Source organism: Ranitomeya imitator, chromosome 3 (assembly GCF_032444005.1).
Source record: "Ranitomeya imitator isolate aRanImi1 chromosome 3, aRanImi1.pri, whole genome shotgun sequence".
NCBI lineage: Eukaryota > Metazoa > Chordata > Amphibia > Anura > Dendrobatidae > Ranitomeya > Ranitomeya imitator.
The window spans coordinates 463776227-463792490 of NC_091284.1; the positions used below are offsets into that span (position 1 = coordinate 463776227).

General features: G+C 40.8%; 1 protein-coding gene across 1 annotated transcript in view; it reads right to left on the reverse strand.

Annotated features, from left to right (window-relative positions):
- The window catches only part of LOC138671660 (uncharacterized), a 967572-nt gene that overhangs the window by 673143 nt on the left and 278165 nt on the right, over positions 1–16264 (reverse strand). Inside the window, exons 43-45 of the mRNA XM_069759831.1 lie at positions 11671–11810; positions 717–821; positions 507–605 (exon numbers count right to left, since the gene is read on the reverse strand). Of these exons, the coding sequence (XP_069615932.1) occupies positions 507–605; positions 717–821; positions 11671–11810 (344 nt within the window). The remainder of the gene's footprint in view (positions 1–506; positions 606–716; positions 822–11670; positions 11811–16264) is intronic.

Consider the following 16264-nt stretch of genomic DNA (forward strand, 5'->3'; position numbering starts at 1 on the left):
TACATTTCAGCGCTACTGTGATTAGTGAATTCAGCACTGTTCTCGGCTCAGTGTACTTTATTTGAACCACAAATTCATAGACTAGTCTAATTTCTGATGATGTTTATATTGACCATATTTTCTCCTCTTCATGACCCACACTGTAACTCTGCTTGACATCTTGATCTTGTTCAGATTGACTGATTTATACAAAACAGCTGTTATATTGGTCTCAAACACCTAAACAGCCAGGGTGAATGACATATATTGCTGCACAAAAATGTGAAATATCTAAATATAATAATATCTTTATATACAGCACATTGTTTGCATATGTTTCATTGCGGAAATTTTGTATTATCCATCATATATTACATATTTAAGAACAGAATAAATATTGAGGATCCAAACATTATAATTTTAAGAATGCATTTCTATGGTTTGTTTTATTTGCTTTCTTTTTGGGATTTCATAAAAGCAATGCAGATTTCTGCATGTTAAAAAAAATATGTAAAGAATAAAATTACCTTGGCTCTCCATGTGGCATTTATGCAGATATTTGAGAGTCTGGCTGGCCTCATTAAGGAGATTGTGGAGCTCTGCCATTGATAAGCCACAATTTTTTCCTTCAAATAAAATAAATAAGAACAGGGGAAGAAAAACAGCATTAAACAATTCAATAAAATAGAAAAATAAATGTTAACTTTATTGTACATACAGTACTTTACAAAACCCACCATGGACAGATGACACATAGGCCAACAAATCTGCATCATATAACTTCGAGAAAGAATCCATTACGACACAGAGCTTTTGTGCCAAATCTCCAACATTTGAAAATCCTGTAAGCAGAAAAAGAGATCATACACATCAGTGGTTATGTACGAGCTTTATTTTTCAATCCAGTCAAAGAAAACTCTTAACAATAATATATTGATGACAAACCTACCCACACACTACCTATAAATATACAGTAGAATGTATTAGGTTAGGTTTACAAAAAAAAGCTTCTATGCGTGTCTGAAAAGAAACACGGCCAGGACGGAGGCCAGACAGTGTCCAAAATGATCTCGTTGGCTTCATTGAAGTGAATGGATCTGTCAGGGTTTCTGTCAGAATGTTTTTTCTAGGATTCTAACAGAAACCCTGACATAGTGCTGAGAGAAGAGCACTGTATGTGTGTGAACTTAGCCTTAGTAACTTCAGGGGACTGAAGTTCTAGTTACTTATAATAATAAAAATAATCTTTTCTTTATATAGCGCCATCATATTCCGCAGCGCTTTACAGTTTGCACACATTATCATCACTGTCCCCTGATGGGGCTCACAATCTAAATTCCCTATCAGTATGTCTTTGAAATGTGGGAGGAAACCGGAGAACCCCGAGGAAACCCACGCAAACACTGGGAGAACATACAAACTCCTTGCAGATGTTGTCCTTGGTGGGATTTGAACCCAGGGACTCCAACGCTGCAGTGCTAACCACAGAGCCACCGTGCCGCCCTACTTACTTAGACTACTCCAGCATGGTCACTGTTGATGAGATAAAAGCCTACCCCACACTTAGAATAAAAATAAGTTTGGCACCCACTATTGGAAAAATCTACAGTTCGAGGATTAACATGAAGTTGCTGGACTCCAATGTAAAATGTATACATACATAATACTAGTGTTTTCTTACAAGACAAATGGGCTTTTGGGCCCCCAGAGTGTCCAAAGCCTAGATGTGGATACTTCCTCTGAACGCCCTACAGTTCTGCCCTTGAGTATGCTCTGTCTGACTTCAAATGGGTTCCCCACTCAAGATCCCTAGATCATTATTATGTGTACACGTGAATATTGTTTTGCATTCAAGAAATAAAACAATCAAGGGGCTGTGTACTTTATAAAAGTGAAAATAAAATTAGCCATCAATGAAACAAGCCATCATGTCTACTTTACCAAACACCTTCCATTCCACACCGAATCTCCTATGAGGTGTGATAAGCATCTTGCCTCATGTAGTGGACTGAAGTATACCTCAGAGGACGGCACAATCCTCATGCTCCTGATTCTAATCAGCCACTCAGCTACAATCTCATGCTGTTTTGTTCTGTAACAGGAGGATTGTACCTGCCCCATAGAGACATTATACAGACAACGAAAACCCACACAAAACATATGATGCTGCAGTGTTGGCTGGTCAGGAGCAATCCTAATCAAACTCTATCCAGCCTGCCGTAGCGTCATTACATTCTATGCAGGCAGACATGGCTTGAGTTACAGTGATTGTAAAACAGCACCCCAGTTACCCCTGAATGTATGTATGTATAAGACTGTATGTGTATCTGTATGTTAAAGGGAACCTACCACCAGGTTTCTGCTACCTAATCTGAGAGCAGCATGATATAGGGGAAGAGATCCTGATTTCAATGGCGTTTAGTGTAGTTTTATACAATCACCGTTTATCAGCAGGAGATTATCACTAGAGGACTAGTAGACCTGCTGCATTGTAGTCAAACTACGCCCGAACCAGTTATTAGCAGCTTTCTTCTTGACATTTGTGCATACATGGATGGAATATCACATTCCAATTACTACACGTTCAATGACAGCAATTTAGAAATGACAACCTATATGAGCATAACTTCTTTGATTATCCCCTTATGTAGTTAAATTATTTTTCATAGATAGAGACCTACTAGAATATCAGCAGAGCAAAAACAAACATCCCTGTGCAATATGTCTAAATTATGTTCTATAAACAATCATCAAATGAAGCAACAGGCCAAATTATAATAATTACCCGTCTTTGTAGACTAATTATTTTATCTCCTGCTAGCCAAGCACACGGCACATTTGCTAATAGATTTTTGAAGATTTATCATTATGTGCCAAGATAAGTTGCTAGTCAGACGACGATACCATAAGAATTGGTCTAGCTTACAACAGATCCATCCTGTCTACACACTCTTGTCGAAGAAAATTACAAGCACTGATAAGGCAATTTCAAGTTTTTAAATGCTTTACAATTTATAATAACAGACATACGTATCTGTGAAGCATGGTTGATAGCTCTACCTAATTAAAATTCACCAAGATTTATTGGAATGCATTGGGGAAACTTACACCAAGAAAATAACATCCTAATGATAATTTGCCGCTCAATGTAAGCCACCTTCATATATTTTGATATTCTTAATAAATTGGTGTTATAGGACTGAGTGTAAAACAAAGCTGTGGTATCTTCAGCTAGCTGGATTGTAATATTTAAAAAAAAAAATAACAATAAACACACAAAACTCAAAGTATAACATGTATCAGAGTATTTGACTGAGTGCCACGCTCATTTGTAACCTTATCACCTCTGTTGTAACACTATATACTTAATAAAAATAACTATAATATCTGTGTGATTCTAGAAAATACAAGAAATATTCTACTATCTGACTATCTGATGCTACTGAATGTATTTTTTAATGGCATATAGACAAAAAAAAGAAGAAAAATGGAAAGGGGTTAATTATCATTAATTTACATGCTTGTAGAAAATGTAATTAATATTTACTTACCAGCTCATGATATTGTCCCCATGAACTCTACCGATTTTGGCCTAGCTAGGCAAAACTGGCATGAAAACACCAAAGGTCACAAAAACTTTGACACTTTTCAAAGCGACTTATGAATCATTTTTGATGAATCAGGACCTAAATGTACACATACTATTCTGCAGAACACATAACATTGCTACATGCACAGTAGAAACACATAGCATTGCGGCAGATATAGTTGAGAACTTCAATATATTCTGCTGTGCAATGGTGTGCTGTTGCATGTCCTCTTTAGATTTCTCTTCTGTCTTCTGCTAATCAGACAGATTAGTGTGCACTAAGGCTCATTCAGGGGTGCGATTTTCACGTACAAGTGCTATCCATGTTTTTAATGGATAATACTAGTTCCGGTGATAGTCTATGCAGCCACTCACATTTTTCTCAAACCGAGTTTTCCACTGAGAATCGCAAAAACACGTCCTATTTTGATCCAAGTGTCGGATAAAAATTGTCAATGCAAGTCAATGGGTCCGTGAAAAAAAATCGAAATTCAGTCTGATTTTCACAGACTGTCAGAATGAAGAAGGTGGAGAAGCGTCTTATTTTTATTTCAAGACGTATGAGAAAAATGGTTGACTCTCAGACCACAATCTGATCAAACTCTGATCAAAGTCTGATCGGAATCATCTGTCCGTTTTTCTTGTACGTGGAAAAATCAGAAGACTGAAAAATCCCTGCGGGAAAGAGACTTGGCAGTAGAGATGAACCTTTTAAGGTTCAGTTCAGCTATGTTCAAAAAACTTCCCAATGTTCGCCGTATAGTTTGCCGAAGAGTTCACCGAACATAACCGAACATCATTAAATTCGATGGGAGGCAAAACCAAACATAGGCAACACCTACAAGGGGGACCAAAACTGCTCAAATTAGAGGTAGACACCAGGAAAAGTGGCATCAATTGACACATCAATTGCACTATAAATAAATCATAAAATAAATTGATGTGGGTTCCCTGTATTTTTGATAACCAGCCAGGCAAAAGTGACAGCTGTAGGTTGCAAGAAGAGAGGGATCTTCACACTGATTTTTAAATCATTTAATAACTAATTTAAAAAACAGCATGGGGTTCCCTGTTATGACCTAGTGGTTAAGAGGCCACACTGATATGACCTGGTGGCTAAAACGCAACATGAAGCGAGCTCTGAGAAGGTGGTATCTACTGACCGCAGTCCCTAATCCTAACAACAACACTAGAAATAGCCGTGGGATGTTCCTGACTCTCCCTAGACACCTCTTCACAGCCTAAGAAATAACTACCCCTAAAGAAGGAAATAGAAAGCTATCTTGCCTCAGAGAAAACCCCCAAAAGGAAAGATAGCCCCCCACAAATATTGACTGTGAATGGAGAGGGAAATGACGTGCACAGAAATGAAATCAGAATTCAGCAAAGGAGGCCAATACTAAACTAGATAGACAGAGAGAAAAGGATACTGTGCGGTCAGTATAAAAAACTACAAAATCCACGCAGAGTTTACAAAAATGAACTCCACACCGACTCATGGTGTGGAGGGGCAAATCTGCTTTCCCAGAGCTTCCAGCTAGCCTGAATAAGACATAGTGACAAGCTGGACAAAAAGAGACATATTTGCAAAGCAATAGAGTCCAAACAAATGGACAAACAAAAACTAGCAAAAACTTATCTTTTGCAGACAAGGAATGGCCATATGAAAATTCCAAGGAGAGAACCAAACCCAACCAGGAACATTGACAGCAGGCATGGACTAAAGCCCAGAGCAGGTTTAAATAACAAACCCAGGCAAGGCGATTAGTGAAGGCAGCTGCTACAGCTACCTAAAGGAGCAGCAGTTCCACTCGAAACCACCAGAGGGAGCCCAAGGGCAGAACTCACAAAAATACCATTAGCAACCACAGGAGGGAGCTCCAGAACGGAATTCACAACAGTTCCCATTGTTGACAACCAGCCAAGCTAAAGTTAACATTTGGGGCTGGTACTCTCAGGCTGGTTAGGGGCCATGGATATTGACCTAAACAGCCTAAACATAGCAGCCCGCAGCTGCCCCAGAAATGGCGTATCTATTAGATGTGCGAATTCTGGCGCTTTGCCTGGTTCTTCCCACTTGCCCTATGGCTGTGGCAAGTGGGGTTCATATTTGTTGGGTTCATGTCACCTTTGTATTGTCTGGTGACAACAAGCACAGAGGTTAGTAATGGAGAGGCATCCATAAGATACCCCCATTATTAACCCCATAGTGATATTGTATAAAAAAATACACCCAGAATAAAGTCCCTTATTTGAAATAATGACACAGACTCCTTTACTGACTTTAAATTTAACCACACTCACGTCATCGCCCAGTCCATTGAAGTCAATGTCCCCTGCAAATTAATTAAAATAATAAATAACCATATTCCTCACCTGTCCAAAGTGAAGAGATAATCCATAATGTCCCACGATGATCCTAATGACTTTGAGAGTAGTCACTGATGCGACTGCTCTACCCCGCAGCAGGCTACACACTGACACAAAAGGTCATGCAGTGCAGTGTGTAGTGCTGAGCTGCAGTGAGAAAATTCACCAGAGTTCATCAGCTGATGAGTCCTGGTGATCTCACTTATGGCACTTCAACCCTACATACTGCAGGAGTGATTACATGCCCCTGTCAGTGTGTCGCCGGCTGCCAAGTAGAGCAGTCACATCAGCTGATGTGACTGCTTTATAAGTGTCTTGATTTTTTTTTTACAGAAGACAAGGGCTTCATCAATTAGGTGTAAGGTGAGTATTAGGGTTGAGCGACCTTGACTTTTTTAGGGTCGAGCCGGGTTTCGCGAAACCCGACTATCTCAAAAGTCGAGTCGAGTGAAATCGGCCGATTATGGCGAAAAGTCGAGGATCGACCGAAACACGAAACCCAATGGGAATATTTTTTTTTTTTTTCTCTCTCTCTCTCCCTCCGTCCGTCCCTGAACTGAAAAGCTGGTGTTACACAGTGCAAATCGCTACAACGCACAAGCGACAACATGGCGATAGGCGTCCACGCCCCTAAGACCTATGTCATCACTCTGCCCACGCCCCTTCATTGGCTGAAAAAAATGGCGCCAAGCGCGTCATACGAAACGCGACTTTGGCGCGAAAGTCGCGTACCGCATGGCCTACCCCACACAGGGATCGGGTCGGGTTTCATGAAACCCGACTTTGCCAAAAGTCGGCGACTTTTGAAAATGAACGATCCGTTTCGCTCAACCCTAGTGAGTATACACTGGATTTATTTTTTTTTCAATATTTATTTTTTATTTTAACCTTTTTTCTTTACTTTGAGCACAGTTCTCTCTGGATCGGGAAGGATGCGGCATTAGGTCTCTGCTCAGTCAGTAAGGAAGTTGACTGCAGGTTATAAGATGGACACACTTTTGGGAAATTGTGTTTTATTGTCCAAAAATATGGTAATTGGTTTTGGCATTCCTTTTTTGTGTATTGGAGTTGTGATTGCATTTTTAAAGCTAGATCCCCTCATTTGGCCATGTAAATTTATAAGGTATTGCTTGATACTATACAGTCACAGTCACGTGAATTGGTTACACTACATCATACAGATACACCATTCTAGTTAACAACTGCTTTGAGTTTTAACTATGGATTACATCAAATATGCAATGACTAATGCACTCTGTGGTCATAAACTAACCTTTTGTATAATCAGTGGCTTAGATGGCTGCCCTTAATACTTTTCCCCTTAGCTGCACAGATGAAACGCTCCCTCTGCTCCTGCACCTTAACCCCTTCATGACCTTGGGATTTTTCGTTTTTCCGTGTTCGTTTTTCACTCCCCTCCTTCCCAGAGCCATAACTTTTTTATTTTTCTGTCAATTTGGCCATGTGAGGGCTTATGTTTTGCGGGACGAGTTGTACTTTTGAACGACGTCATTGGTTTTAGCATGTCGTGTACTAGAAAACGGGAAAAAAATTCCAAGTGCTGTGAAATTGCAAAAAAAGTGCAATCCCACACTTGTTTTTTGTTTGGCTTTTTTGCTAGCTTCACTAAATGCTAAAACTGACCTGACACTATGATTCTCCAGGTCAGTACGAGTTCATAGACACCTAACATGACTCGGTTATTTTTTATCTAAGTGGTGAAAATAAATTCCAAACTTTGCTAAAAAAAAATAAAAATTGCACCATTTTCTGATACTCGTAGCGTCTCCATTTTTCGTGATCTGGGGTCGGTTGAGGGCTTATTTTTTGCGTGCCAAGCTGGCATTTTTAATGATAGCATTTTGGTGCAGATAGGTTCTTTTGATCGCCCGTTATTGCATTTTAAATCAATGTCGCGGCGACCTAAAAAACGTAATTCTGGCGTTTCGAAGTTTTTTCTCGCTACACCGTTTAGCGATCAGGTTAATGCTTTTTTTTAATTGATAGATCGGGCGATTGTGAGCACGGCGATAGCAAATATGTGTAGATTTGATTTTTTTTTTATTGATTTATTTTGATTGGGGCGAAAGGGGGGGATTTAAACTTTTATATTTTTTTTATTTTTTTCACATTTTTTTTAACTTTTTTTTTTTACTTTTGCCATGCTTCAATAGCCTCCATGGAAAGGCTAGAAGCAGGCACAACGCGATCGGCTCTTCTACATAGCAGCGATCTGCTGATCGCTGCTATGTAGCAGAAATGGAGGTGTGCTGTGAGCGCCGACCACAGGGTGGCGCTCACAGCCACCAGTCATCAGTAACCATAGAGGTCTCTAGGACCTCTATGGTTACCATTCAGATGCATCGCCGACCCCCGATCATGTGACGGGGGTCGGCGATGACGTCATTTCCAGCCGCCCGGCCGGAAGCGGTAGTTAAATGCCGCTGTCTGCGTTTGACAGCGGCATTTAACTAGTTAATAGGTGCGGGCAGATCGCGATTCTGCCCGCGCCGATTACGGGCACATGTCAGCTGTTCAAAACAGCTGACATGTCCCGGCTTTGATGCGGGCTCACCGCGGTGCCCTGCATCAAAGCAGGGGATCTGACCTCGGACGTACTATCCCGTCCGAGGTCAGATAGGGGTTAAGGATCAGGTAGAACACTCATTAAAAGCTCTGCTCAATCACAGATGTGCATCTGCACAATTATAGCTGCAACAGTATTCTGCTTCCTGCTGCAGTCAGTATGCTACTAGTCTGGAGAGGTGAGTAACCCACTGGGTACTCGGTATGAAATATAAACCTCTCAATTTTCTTCCACTATGGCTTCTAAAATGCATTTAGTGCCCTAGACCAGAGGTCCCCAACTCCAGTCCTCAAGGCCCACCAACAGGTCATGTTTTCAGGATTTCCTTTGCATTGCACAGGTGATGCAATTATTACCTGGGCAAGACTAAGGAAATCCTGAAAACATGACATGTTGGTGGGCCTTGAGGACTGGAGTTGGGGACCTCTGCCCTAGACCACCAGGCATCCTAACATTAACTTCTACACTGAATAACCTGTGTTAATGTTTATTTGATGCTGTCCTACACTTTGATTTAGGCTCATAGCATAAAAGTATTTAATCCTAGGTATTTACTGGGAGTATTTCCTGCTCTACGCTACAGTGTTTTAATTATTTTACTCGCCTATTTGGCCTCATTAATTCCACAGCGATTTACAGACATCAGAATCACTGTCCCCATTCGGGCTCACAATCTAAATTTCAAGTTATCTAAATCAGTATGTCTTTGTAGTATAGACTTTTGTATGGAATGGAGCAATCTACCATACTATTCCATGCAGTAAAAAAGAAAAAACTACATAAAATTTCCCTTGTCATTGTTGCAAAGGTTTAGTGGAAGCACTGACTCTGATCTCGTTCATGATTTACATTGCAACCCTTCTTGCTCAGATTGGCTGCTATGCATAGATACAAACCCTTCAAGAAGCTTACAAAGTATGGTATGATAATGAATTACATGCAACTAAACCACCAATGGGAAGAAAAGCAATCAACTAGGCCTGGCTTCACACTACATTCGGCAAATCTAAACTTCTGTACAACTTTCTTCATAAAAAAGTTGGAATAGACTTGAGTACAGAAGAAAAAGTTTTATGTAAGTTTCCATCCATCTTGTCCAAGGAAAACGTAATGCCTGCTTTTAATATAAAAAAAGATATAACAACAAGAGGAAGAGGGCAGATCTTTCCAGAATGTAGATGCTAAAATAGTTACAGAGCCAAATGAGCCTGAATAAGGCTGGGTTCACATTACGTTCTAGCAGTCCGTTAGATGGACTGCGTTACACCGCGGCATATCGCAGTGTAGTGCAGTTCGTTAACGCTGCCATTAAGCCCTATTTCAGGCGCATCGCTAGCGCACTCCCCAAATAGGCGTGCGCTAGCGATGTGCCATCATTGAGTGACGGACCCTGGGACACGGGCTGCAGCGTTTCCGGGTCCGTCACCGCTAGCACAGATAGAGCATCTGCTATCTCTATCTGCGCTAGCATGTCAGCACTTGCATTAACGCAGCACGTTTAACGCATGTGTTGAACGGGCTTCTTTAACGCAATGTGAACCTAGCCTAAGGAGGTATATAGAGGTCATCAATAATGATGTATACCTAAAAAATTACATAAATAGATTAAAATATACGTGATGACCTATTTGTCACACAGGTTATAAATGGCATAAACCTTAGTTAACCACTTTACCACTGTTTCCTTGTCGAACTGATGTATGTCGGGTATTATATGCTGATGTTGTGGGTATAGTTAGCTGTCAATCCAGTAGAAACAGAAGTTTAGTGAGTGTCAGCGCTTCATCCCCAGGCTTGGATTGCTCCCCTCAATAAACACATTAGAGATGCATTGATATGTTGTGTTGGCTTAATATACTACTATCCATCTGCTATGGTGGCATACAGCCTGTTTGCTGTCTCAGACAGCCAAATGTGGTTCTTTTTGTTATTTCTGTCTCATATAACTGCCAAGAATGAATTGCAATTAAAAATATTTTAAAGATCCGTTTAGCTGTACATCTCACTAACTTCAAGCACTGCATAAAGTATATTCCTTTATTTGCCAGAAATTTAGAGGAAGTAATTTAATGTATCACAAATGAATGAATTCATTTGTAACATTATTATTGCTCAGTAACATAAAGTTATAATAACTTTAATAAGGAATATTTTAGTTATACTGGATGTCAGTAGACTTCTGGTCTATACAAGCAAGTACAACTAAATTGTAGAAAAAGGCTTTTTTAAAGTGACTTTTCTTTTTTGTCTTGTGGTCTATTTTGCCATTTTTGCAGTGCCAAAGCCAAATTTCTTGTCTTGAATTGTGCCAGCATACTCAAAATACACCAGAGGAGGGCTGGAGTGGAGATGCAACAAAGTTTGCGGATTTTTAAAAGGTTGCAGTTGATGAATCAGGCTAAAACATCTGGAAATTCTAGACTTCACCCACAAAATGAAAAAACAACATAACATAGACTTAAAAAAGGAGCAAATAGAATAATGAATTGGATGCAAGCAAAAACAAAGGCACAGAACATGCAAAATTAGACAAAATAGGAGCAAATGCAATGATAACTTGGGGCCAAAGTGCATTGATATCAGGATATTGTCATGCTTTTACTGTCTTTAAATTGAATCTGTCAGTTAATTCATGATGCTTAAACCATGGTCAGCATTAATTAGACATTGCTGCCAGAAATCTTGTGACGCTGAAGCGCTAACCTGGTCATTTATGCGGGGGGGGGGGTTGTGTGAGTAGAATTCTGCCCACAGGGAAGAAGTATGTGGGCAGTGGGCAGTGGAATGAGCACTGGCTCATGAGGTCCTTCTAAAGACATCTAGGCTAGTGGACAAGAGCACCCACTGAATCATGTCTCTACATATGTTTTGTCTGCATCTCTCTGCACAGCTCTAGTTGATTGACAGGTTTCTCCTATGTGTGTGCAAAGGTAGAGACCTGTCAATCAGCTAGAGCAGCGCAGGAAGAAGCTGATCAGGGACAGCACTGGACTAGTCAGGTCTCTCCCAATAGTTCCCAGCCAGCTCATCAAACCTTTTTTTCTCTGAAACGCAGAAGAGTTTTAGAGAAAAACATGCCTGGCTGCAATTAGGCAGCATGAATCGAGTGACAGGTTCCCATTAATCGTAATTATGCTTTAAATACCTTTCAGAAGGAGCTTTGCTTCAAGAATGAACCTGAGGGGAAATTCACCAACTCCAACCATTCGAAAGCAGTTCAGAAGATTATCAGGCAGCTTATACGAGCTAGAGCAGTCGTCTGTAGACAATGTGACCCTAGGAGGCCTAAAGTTATATAAAGCGGAATACAAAAAAAGTAAGTTACAGATATCTGTATGGTAGCAAAACAAATGTATGTAAGATAAAAGCATTATTATCATCATTCCTGGCATATAACGATTAGCAACTGTTAATGGAGTTGAAACAATCATAAAGTCAAAAATATCAATCAATACTGTATTATACTGGATACAATATGTTAAGAAGAGAGAATGCACTGTCCATGACAAGGCAGTAAATCCATCCATCCATCAAAGTATCAATCCATTCTTCACAAAGACAGGCTAAACATTTGACTCCACTATATACAGTACTGACATATAACACCTACTATGCCACATTGCTTAAACCATTATTAACCCCTTAGTGACAGAGCCAATTGGGTACTTAATGACCGAGCCAATTTTTACAATTCTGACAACTGTCACATTATGAGGTTATAACTCTGGAATGCTTTAATGGATCCCGCTGATTCTGAGACTGTTTCATGACATATTGTACTTCATGTTAGTGGTAACACTTCTTCGATATTACTTGCAATTATTTATGAAAAAAATGGAAATATGGCAAAAAAAATTAAACATTTTGCAATTTTCAAACTTTGAATTTTTATGCCCTTAAATCAGAGAGATATCACAAAAAATAGTTAATAAATAACATCTCCCATATGTCTGCTTTACATCAGCACAATTTTGGAAACAAAATTTTTTGTTAGGAAGTTATAAGGGTTAAACGTTGACCAGCGATGTCTCATTTTTACAACAAAATTTACAAAACCATTTTTTTTAGGGACCATCTCACATTTAAAGTCACTTTGATGGGTGTATATGACAGAAAATACCCAAACTTGACACATTGTAAAAACTACACCCCTCAAGGTGCTCAAAACCACATTCAAAAAGTTTATTAACCCTTGACGTGCTTTGCAGCAACTGAAACAATGTGGAAGGAAAAACATGAACATTTAACTTTTTTTTTGCAAACATTTTACTTCAGAACCAATTTTTTTATTTTCACAAGTGTAAAAAGAGAAAATGAACCACAAAATTTGTTGTGCAATTTCTCCTAAATACGCCAATACCCCATATGCGGGGGTAAACCACAGTTTGGGCGCACGGCAGAGCTTGGAAGAGAAGGAGTTCCGTTTGACTTTTCAATGCAGAATTGGCTGGATTTGAGATCAGACGCCATGTCGCGTTTGGAGAGCCCCTGATGTGCCTAAACAGTGGAAACCCCCCACAAGTGACACCATTTTGGAAACTAGACCCTTTATGGAACTTGTCTAGATGTGTGGTGAGCACTTTAAACCCCCAGGTGCTTCACAGAAGTTTATAACGTAGAGCCTTGAAAATAAAAAATCACATTTTTTCTACAAAAATGATCTTTTCGCCCACAAATCTTTATTTTCACAAGGGCAACAGGAGAAATTAGACCCGAAAAGTTGTTGTGCAATTTGTCCTGAGTACGCCAATACCCTATATGTGTGGTGAGCACTTTGAACCCCCAAGTGCTTCACAGAAATTTATAACGTAGAGCTGTGAAAATAAAAAATCCTTTTTTTTTTTCTCAAAAATGATTTTTTAGCTCGCAATCTTTTATCTTCTCAATGGTAACAGGAGAAATTGGACCCCAAAATTTGTTGTCCAGTTTGTCCTGAGTTTGCTGATACTCCATATGTGGGGGGGACCACTTTTTGGACACACATCGGGGCTCGGAAGCGAAGTAGTGACGTTTTAAAATGCAGACTTTGATGGAATGGTGCTGCGGGTGTCATGTTGCATTTGCAGAGCTCCTGATGTACCTATACAGTAGAAACCCCCCACAAGTGACCCTATTTTGGAAACTAGACCCCCAAGGTACTTATCTTCACAGAAGTTTAACGCAGAGCCATGAAAATAAAAAATCATTTTTTCCCCACAAAAATGATTTTTTAGCCCCCAATTTTTTTTTATTTTCGCAAGGGTAACAGTAGAAACTGAAAAGTTGTTGTCCAATTATTCCTGAATACACTGATACCCCATATGTGGGGGTAAACCACTGTTTGGGTGCATGGCAGAGTTCAGAAGAGAGGGAGCACCAATTGACTTTTTGAGCACAAAATTGGCTGTCGCATTTGGAGACCCCCTGATGTACTTAAACTGTGGAAACCCCCCAATTCTAACTCCAACCGTAACCCCCAACACACCCCTAAGGCTAATCCCAACCCAATCCATAACCCTAATCAAAACCCTAGCCCCAAAACACTCCTAACCCTAATCCCAACCCTAACCATAACCCTAATCACAACCCTAACGCCAAAACACCCCTAACCTTAATCCCAACCCTAACCCTAATCAAATCCCTAAGCCCAACACTCCCCTAATCATAATCTCAACCCTAGCCTCAAACCTAACCCCAACTCTAAACTTAACCCTAATCCCAAACCTAACCCTAATGCCAACCTTAACCGTAATACCAACCCTAACCCTAATCCAAACCCTAATCCCAACCCTAACCCTAATCCCAACTCTAACCCTAACTTTAGCCCCAACCCTAACCCTAACTTTAGCCCCAACCCTAGCTCTAACCCTAGCCCTAACCCTAACTTTAGCACCAACCCTAACCCTAATTTTAGCCCCAACCCTAACCCTAACTTTAGCACCAACCCTAACCCTAACTTTAGCACTAACCCTAACCCTAACTTCAGCCACAACTCTAACCCTAACTTTAGCACCAACCCTAACCCTAGCCCTAACCTTAGCCAAAACCCTAACCCTAGCCTTAACCCTAGCACTAACCCTAGCACTAACCCTAAATGGAAAATAGAAATACATACTTTTTTTATTTTATCATTTTTTCCTAACTAAGGGGGTGATAAAGGGGGGGTTATTTACTTTTTTTTTTATTTTGATCACTGTGATAGGATCTCACAGTGACCAAAATAAAACAAGAGGAAGAATCTTCCTCTGCCGGCCGGCACATCACGGCGGGCACACTGCGCATGCGACCGCCATTTTCTTCCCGGAGGAAGGAGGAGGGGATGCAGGAGGACCCAGGGACACCGGTAAGTATGACAGGGTGTTATGTTTGCTAATGACAGGTGTTATGAAGGCAATCCAGAAACACAGTGTGCTTAGCGATCAGAGCGCACACAGTGATCTGACAAATACCCAAAAATACAAGAACGAGCTCTGAGACGTGGAAACTCTGTAGACTGCACACCTGATCCTATCCTAAACACAACTAAAAGCGGCTGTGGATTGCGCCTAACAACTACCTAGGCAACTCGGCACAGCCTAAGAAACTAGCTAGCCTGAAGATAGAAAAATAGGCCTGACTTGCCCCAGAGAAATTCCCCAAAGGAAAAGGCAGCCCCCCACATATAATGACTGTGAGTAAGATGAAAAGACAAAACGTAGGGATGAAATAGATTCAGCAAAGTGGGGCCCGATATTCTAGGACAGAGCGAGGACAGTAAAGCGAACTTTGCAGTCTACAAAAAACCCTAAAGCAAAACCACGCAAAGGGGGCAAAAAAAAAACCCACCGTGCCGAACTAACGGCACGGCGGTACACCCTTTGCGTCTCAGAGCTTCCAGCAAAACAAAAGACAAGCTGGACAGAAAAAAAGCAACAAAAAAGCAAAAAGCACTTAGCTATACCGAGCAGCAGGTCACAGGAACAATCAGGAGAAGCTCAGATCCAACACTGAAACATTGACAAGGAGCAAGGATAGCAGCATCAGGCGGAGTTAAGTAATGAAGCAGTTAACGAGCTCACCAGAACACCTGAGGGAGGAAGCTCAGAAGCTGCAGTACCACTTGTGACCACAGGAGTGAATTCAGCCACAGAATTCACAACAGTACCCCCCCCTTGAGGAGGGGTCACCGAACCCTCACCAGAGCCCCCAGGCCGACCAGGATGAGCCGCATGAAAGGCACGAACAAGATCGGAAGCATGAACATCAGAGGCAAAAACCCAGGAATTATCTTCCTGAGCATAACCCTTCCATTTAACCAGATACTGGAGTTTCCGTCTAGAAACACGAGAATCCAAAATCTTCTCCACAATATACTCCAATTCCCCCTCCACCAAAACCGGGGCAGGAGGCTCAACAGATGGAACCATAGGTGCCACGTATCTCCGCAACAACGACCTATGGAATACATTATGTATGGAAAAGGAGTCTGGGAGGGTCAAACGAAAAGACACAGGATTGAGAACCTCAGAAATCCTATATGGACCAATAAAATGAGGTTTAAATTTAGGAGAGGAAACCTTCATAGGAATATGACGAGAAGATAACCAAACCAGATCCCCAACACGAAGTCGGGGACCCACACGGCGTCTGCGATTAGCGAAAAGTTGAGCTTTCTCCTGGGACAAGATCAAATTGTCCACTACCTGAGTCCAGATCTGCTGCAACCTATCCACCACAGAATCCACACCAGGACAGTCTGAAGACTCAACCTGTCCTGAAGA